The following is an 8,036-nucleotide window of genomic DNA, read 5'->3' as shown; positions in this document are numbered from 1 at the left end:
TCAGGGGCGGCCCTCCTGAATGTCATAATATTCAGGAAATAATAGATATTGAATTGATATTTGAAAAGGCCTCCGTGGTTTTTTTTTTTTTTTTTTTTGCGAGAATCTTCAACATCTGTTTTAATGTACATCCATCCATGTTCAAATACAACCCAGAAGGTGACAAAAGAGGCGTTTCTTCCAGCTTTGGGCTTTTTGATAAAAAGGAGCATCAAGGAGCCCGGCACAGGTACAATATGGTCAGCCTCCAGTGGGTTTGCTTGCAGTAACATTTGTCATCCACCATTTACCGCCTGGGGGCCCTGACACATTCATCGTAGCATATTAAAAACAAGTTGATGAGAGTGAAAACAATGCAGAGATGTGTAGCGTTTTACATCTCCCTTAAGTGTCTGCTTCAGGGACAGTTTATGTGCTAGAGATGGCGGTTCTTTGACATTGTCATCTTATGTCATGTCGCCACAGCTTTACACTTTTAATTGTGCTTTTCTGTCTAGCAAACAGGAATGAATTGTGTTCCCTGGTGAATTGTTCTCCAAAGCATTAAGCAAAAACGTGTGGGTCTATCTGTGATGATTTTTACTCTTGAATACCAGGAAACACACACACACACACGTGCAGGTTCCTCCACCTGCACGTTCTTTAGGTGCTGTAGAAGGCGCGTGCTGTAGAACTCATCTTGCTCTTTGTGCATAATGTCTCGGGGCCTTTATGATAATGAATGCATGAACTGGGTCTTCCCCCACTAAAGCATTCCAATAAATAAAACATTTTAGTCCAGCATGGCTTATCTCTGCAGTGTGTGTGTGTGTGTGTGTGTGTGTGTGTGTGTTTCCTGGTATTCAAGAGTAAAAATCATCACAGAAAACATTTTAGTCCAGCATGGCTTATCTCTGCAGTGTGTGTGTGTGTGTGTTTCCTGGTATTCAAGAGTAAAAATCATCACAGATAGACCCACACGTTTTTGCTTAATGCTTTGGAGAACAATTCACCAGGGAACACAATTAATTCCTGTTTGCCAGACAGAAAAGCACAATTAAAAGTGTAAAGTGTAAAGATGTAATTGTTGGGAGTGTTGATTATCATTGAAAATAGCTCTGCAGAAACATGACTGTAAGCCATATTTAGCATACTTTATTAATCGAGCAAGCTGTTTGTTGCTTCTCTTATGTAAGCTGGAGGAGGTATGAAGACTTTAGCTGGTACGAACTCTCATATAACTGTAAAGTGGTGACTAGCTACATCCGATTGTTAGCCTTTATTAGTGGACAGCAATTATCATGTATGAAACACAAACCAATACCACCTCCAGTGCCCCTACTTGGAAAAGAGTTTCTCTGTAAGAGGTGTAGATGGAAAATTACATATAGTGAAAGCAGTTTATCTTATTTAGTATCAATTATTATTCTGAGTAAACTTTTTCTTTTCTGTTGATCAAAGTTTTTTTAACTTGTAAGGTAATTCCCCACTGCTCTCTTTATCTTAAAAATAGAGATTTCTATTAGTCAGTTAGCACACAGGTGTTACTGGGGAAATCTTATGTAGCTAAGCCCCAATCACACCCTCGCCATAGCAGTGGGTTTGCGTATCAAAGACAGTTAGCAGTACACCGTTGGTGGATATAAAGATGAAGTGTTTATTAAATTCAAAAGTAAAAAGCACAAGTACTTACATTTTTTAGCAAAAAAAAATTACAAAGTGTAAAAAATAATTGAAATATAATGTGTGCAATAAGACAGAATCCGTTTAGTTTTTTTGTGGTATTGTCAAATGCATGTACAGTAGGGTCCAAAAGTCTGAAAATATGTGTACATTTTATTTTGTAACCTTTTTCTAATTTCAAATTTACCAGCTACCAATTATATAATCAGCCTAGCGATTTGAGTGAAAAAAATGCATGACAAAAAACTAACTTGAATATCAGAATGTCCGTAGTATTTGGTTCGTCCTCCTTTTTCTTTAATGACAGCAGCACTCGAGCTGCATAAACTCCAAAAGTTTGTGTAAAAACTGATGATCATGTTCTTAAAAATGATTTAGAATGATCCAAAGAGCATCTTGTGCTTTAATGGAAGTTAGAATCTGACCGTTAGTATGAAAGAGTTGCACGGCTGTTTCAAATTTGCTTGATCATAGAAAACTGCAGAGCACTAAAGGTTCCTTTACATTTTAAATAAAATTGCATTTAAAATTTTTGTACATTTTCCTTTTTATTTATTTATTTATTTATTTATTTATTCCCAAAACAAAATGTCTTTTTTTTTTCATGTTTTTTCTACATTTTTCAGTTTTTCTAAGCTGCAACAGGTACAACTGAAACTGTACGTTTTTACATTCATATATCCGCCTGTGTGGCTTTCATTTTTGCTTCTATATCTTAATGATTATTTGCTCATATTCTTCTTCACCCCATTCCAATTCATCAATCACAACAGATTGGAGTGTGTGGCTGCTGCCCTGGCTTTGTTACACCGTCACACTGAAACTCCACATCTGTTATGCAGTTTCACATTAATCTTTTAAATCAGTCTTCAAATAACGTACATCCTCCCTTAAGAGAGGGCTGTGATGCTCTGAAGAGTGTGTTCCTTGTTGGCTTTGATATGGTTCAACTCTTCTTTAACACTTCAGGATAGTCAGAGTGCCCTCCATTGTCCAATTATTGTACTACACTCATATTGTTTGCTTAGAGCTGATGTGCTCAAATGATTTTCTGTGCACTAGCTTGCTTTAACCATAATCCTGATCACAGACATTAGGAGTAACCAATGAGATCTGTAATACCTAGACAAATATATCAATTAGCATTCCCATTGATCTCAAAGGTACTTGTTTGGCTGATGCAAGAACCCTGGAAATATATTGCTTAAAAGACTTTAGTTGCATCAGAACAGGTGGCTAATTTTGAATGGCCATTAATAGAGAAAGATGCTTTTTGCATCCAGATGGTGTAGTTACAGGATCTACCAGCAGGGGCTAACAGAGCCATGCGATGCATCTAAACTGTGATGATCACAAACATGAGACACTAGCTAGCATAAAAGATGTGACCCCATGTGTTACACCAATTAAATAATCAATCATAAAAGCATTAAACTGGCTCAACGATATGATTTCAGTCCCTCTCTGCGGTGTTAAAGGATGATATACCCCAACACACTCTGAGAGTTCTGCAGTTCTGTGTTTTCACCAGATGTTTGAGAGGAGTAGATGCAGTACATGCTGTCATGTTGCTCTGGGCTGGTGTCCATGGGCTGTATTACCAAAGTTTGATGTTGCTCTTCCCTTTCGTTCTTGTCCATAATCTCAATATCTGTTGTTGAGCATTCCTCATTCCACTGCGTAAGGTTCTCCCACCACTTAGAAAGGAAATGACAGACACAATTATTTCATTAGAGCAATTCATACATTTGTAAAAAATAAAGTTTCCAAAAAATTTTTTTAGTGTGAGAAACATTTTAATAATCTAAAACACCTTTTTCCACAATTAAAAACTTTTTGTACAATTGAAAGGTTCCACTGATGTTTAAGTTTATTCATGGAATCATAGATAATAATTTTAAAAAAAAAACGTTATTTTTAAGAGTGGGCCAGTCCAGAAGGCAAATTTGCCATGAGTTTTCTCAGTAATTTCCATTGGGTTTGTAGGTAATTAAGTAAATATATTAAGTAAAAAAACAAGGTGTGTAAATGCCTTAAACTGTGTTCTTTTATTGGATAAAGATCATGGTTTGAGCTCAGCTGACATTACACATAGGCTAAACAGCTTTACTAGTGTTCTAACAATATTCAATGTGTACAATGTGTCTGTATAAATTTTGAAATACTGGGAAAAAGATTTTAACCTCTCAGGTTTTTATACAGCTAATAGTGTTTTGTTGTACATGTAAAAACACTCTCTGGGAAACATAAATGAATTTTGAAATGTTATGTGCAAAATGTAAAGTGATAACAAGCTGCTACAGAAGCACTATAACTACCACAGGAAAATATATTTGTATACCTAACCAAATGTAGCAACTTGTTAGCAACTTCAGCAACTTCACATTTTTAAAGCACAGAATGGTGACAGAATTCGCATTTGGTCTGTGATTGTGTGTAATTTATTTGTTTTAAAAACAGAAAAAAAAAACCTGAAGAATCCTATGGCCTGAAAATGCAAATTCTCTTCCAGCTTCAAGAACTATAAACATCTTTAGGTGTATTCTGTCAGATTAATGCATCTGATATGGTGGATGGCGTTGGCCTTACCTGAGACTGTTCAGTGTCCATGATTTTATTTTTGAAGTGTTTGGGATCTGGTATTTCAGGAAGGATCAGTCTTCTAATTCTTTCAAGACCAAAGAATGTCATAGCGTTCAGACATTTGATAAAAATGTGTCAAGAATATTATAATAATTGAAGTGCTGGTTTATACTCACCCCTGTTGAGTCAACAGACAAACAAGAAGAAAGGCGGTTAGTGGCAGCACAATTATCAAAATATAAACCCATATGTAGGCGGATGCTTCTACCATACAAGCACCTGTGAACAAAATGTTTAGTTTATTTGTGAAGCTTTTTACACACACAGAAGAATATATGTAATAATTTACTTCTGTTTATATTTCATTTGACTTATCCAAACCAACTTGAAGAATACAACAACAAAAGTAATTCATACTAGAGACAAAGTAACATGAGTAAAAACCACAAAACTCCAGAATTTCTCAGAGTAGAGTACAAGCTAGTAAGTACATATTAGTACATATTGCTATGGCTGATGACCAATTAATGCTTATTTATCAAACCAGGCTCTGGACTTGAACCTGAACACATGGGTTTTCAAAAACAAAGAAATAGCACCTGCATTGTTTCCCCAACCTTGTACTTTTGTCCAATTGCTCCAGTCCTTTTGCTGACACTCCTTCTTCATTCTTATTCTGAAATCGTAATTCATCTTCATGCTGACAGTGGACAGGTTCAAATTATGCACCTCATGTTTATGTTTCACTTCAATCCTCTGACCTTCCTGCATGTAAGCATGTAAGATTCATGAGCATTTTTCCAGCATATACAAGTCTGGTTTCCTCAGTTTTGGGCTAAAAGTGAGTCTTTCTGCAGCTCAAATGTGTAAGTGTCTGTGAGAGTTAAATACCTTCCAGTCTTTGACACACTGGCTCTTGAACTGCACTTCAGCTTCATAACACTCAGGGGTTATATTTTTATCTGGGGTCCTCCATGTTACAGTAATACCATGCAACGTATTACTAATCTTAAAAATAATCTGGTCCGGGTCAATATCTAATATCTCATCTTGAAAAGAGCAGAATAATTATGAGTACTGTAGGTCCATACAAAATTCAGCAGTAAGTGAAAAATCTGGTCAATCTTGGCATTCAGCATTCTGATATTTGCCAATAATTAATTAGAAGTGCTAAAAAACAGATATAACAGGCCTTGTTAACGCAACTGGCACCATTTTGCATCTTATCAATTATATTGAAAATTAAATCTTCAGGTCTTCAGTATTTTGCATCAATGCCCTGATCACAGTCGGGGTTTAATTATTTTGCAATAACAACCAGCTGGATGTACGTTATCCGCAACTGTAACTGAAACCGAAGCTACTTTCACATTTCTTGTATCACACCTCAGACTCACTTTCATTGTTTTTATAGGTCTAAATATTATAGTAAAAAAAAAAAAATCACATTAGAAAATGCTTAAAAATATATATACATATAAAAAAAAAACATTAAGCAATGTTTAAAAACCCATAGCAGAAAATGCTGAAAGAGTTCACAGACGTTGTTTGAGATTACAGTATGAGTAATATGTGAGAGTTTACAGTATGAAATTGACTGAATGAATAACATTATTGCGAAAACATGGGGTTTTTACTTAATGAACATGATCTGATGTGAATCTTTGTCGGGTATACAGGATATACCAGCTCATGTGAACGCCTCCCCCTCCTCAGGCCTTTTGATGTGGCTCTCCAGACAGCTCATGCACCATGATGCATCGCTATACTTATCAGCAAGCTTATCATCATCATCAGATATGTCTAAATGTATACTGACAAGAAAGTGCTTGTCATACGCTCCATTCCTAAAAATTAAACGTATGACCTTTACATTGGAAAACACGTGTTTGTGGTGAGTCTAATAATCATGCTTCTGGGGGACTTTTTAGGTTATTCTCATAATACATTGCAAAGTCTTTTCTCATGCTCTTCAGCTACAAAACTTTCTAAAAGTTCTTAGATAGATAGATAGATAGATAGATAGATGTCACATGAAAATAATGAGTAATCAACTTATTTGAAAATTGCTTTAAACAAATATTAAATATTTGTTCTGTCAATTAAGGGCCTATAAGTACTGAAGAAAAAAATACTCACCATATTGATAATAACCATCATCACCATCATCATACTCCGCACTAGACTCGGAAGCAAAGAGCAAGGCAAGGACTACCAGGTGATACACACTCCAGCTGTTCATGATAAGTCCCTCTCTCAGTTACTTGTCAATGAAGACGTCTCATTCTTTAGAGCACAGAGGAAAAGGTGACACAATTTATAGCACCTGAATCACCAAACCCTGCTGTTCCTCCACTCATTTCCTTTCCATCCTCTTAACCACACTTCTTACTCAGTGGTTCAGTGTAGTCTGAGGGAGGGATTTGATTTCAACTCTGTCACATCAGTTGTTTTGTTTTCAATTCTTTCTTATTCATTTCACATTCATTTCTTGGGAGTATGATTTTTCTCCAGTAGATTTTTGGTAGAAGTTATTGTTGGTGATTTTACCCAGTTATGGGAAACTTTCAGTTCTTTGATGCTACAGAAGAGAACTTTAATGTTTTCTTGCTCCTTGTAAAACGATCAATATACAGATGTTAAAAAGAAGCCAGGGCTTCACTTCTGGTAATGGATGATAGCTAAAACCAATACTAATCTAAAGTTATTTTGTTATTTTTAACCAAATACCATTATTTGGTTTTTTCTCATGGTATAGAATTCACTTATGTTTTGTTTTGTTTTTTTTAATAACTAAGTCCGGAACAGATTATCAGAAAGTCTCATCACAAACTCTTGATCACGTAGAGTTGAAGAGCAGATATCCACAGAACCAACCACAGAGAGAGGAAGGAAGAGATCAAGGGTCAGAGAGATAACCAGGCTAATACACTTCACTTACTATTTTTCTTTTACTGAATTATTTTTGCAAGATCTTTAAAACGTTCAACACCACAATGCTTACTAGTCTTCTGCAATTAGCAATCACAAAATCATTCCAGCAGATGGTGTTGTGACTGTGCCACAAATAATTAAAATCATGTGTTATGAATAAATACAGTATATGTTTCTAATAACAGTAATTTTCTGTAACATAAACATTTTTCAACTGCACACAGCTGTTCAAAATATTGGTAATATTATATACTGTAAGTTAAAAAATTTAATTTACTTGTCTCATTAACCAAACCTTGCAAGCAGCTTGATAATAATCTTTATGATCTATAGAAGGCTTAATAAAATACATGCAGTAAAGACAATTTATTTATCGTGAATTGCACATATAAGATGTTGGATATTAATTACCACACAAAAGCAGATGCATGGGAAGTGTACGTGTGAACAGTCACATTTATGAGCCTGGAGCTGTTGTTTTGTAATAGATAATGATCATGTTTTTGCACACAGAGTGTATATTTCAAAGTCAAAAGAGGAAATGAGTTGGTGTTTATTTACCCTCTTGTCATATCTCATCAAAAAATCCTTCCAGTACACTAATTGTTTTGTTTATTTATCTAATTATTTGCACACAAAAAAACATCCCCAGGTTCTGCTTAAGCGTTCTATTAATATCTAAAATAAACCATACTTAACATTTAATAATCAGGTTGATACTTTATGACTTTTCCTAATCTTATGATTATAAACAAAATTTCACCCGTAACATGCATGTAACAAGCATCTTATTTGAAAAATGCATTACATACACTTGGGTTCATTCATTTACTTTCAATCTTAATTGTATTTTTCTA

The 8,036-nt window shown here is 35.1% G+C and overlaps 1 protein-coding gene across 1 annotated transcript; it reads right to left on the bottom strand.

The window, feature by feature from the left end:
* Positions 1 to 3,134: 3,134 nt before the first annotated feature.
* LOC107756723 (uncharacterized) lies at positions 3,135 to 6,487 on the bottom strand. Its single transcript, XM_016573935.1, has 6 exons — positions 6,400 to 6,487; positions 5,137 to 5,294; positions 4,845 to 5,010; positions 4,422 to 4,524; positions 4,252 to 4,330; positions 3,135 to 3,359 (listed from the first exon to the last, which is right to left on the bottom strand). Exons 1-6 carry the CDS (start codon positions 6,485 to 6,487, stop codon positions 3,135 to 3,137), a joined length of 819 nt encoding a protein of 272 aa, XP_016429421.1.
* Positions 6,488 to 8,036: the final 1,549 nt, after the last annotated feature.

Source organism: Sinocyclocheilus rhinocerous, unplaced genomic scaffold (assembly GCF_001515625.1).
Source record: "Sinocyclocheilus rhinocerous isolate Xijiao unplaced genomic scaffold, SAMN03320098_v1.1 scaffold382, whole genome shotgun sequence".
In the NCBI taxonomy this organism is placed as follows: Eukaryota; Metazoa; Chordata; class Actinopteri; order Cypriniformes; family Cyprinidae; genus Sinocyclocheilus; species Sinocyclocheilus rhinocerous.
The sequence above is the reverse complement of the archived record's forward strand: the minus strand, read 5'-3'. Positions and strand labels throughout refer to the sequence as shown.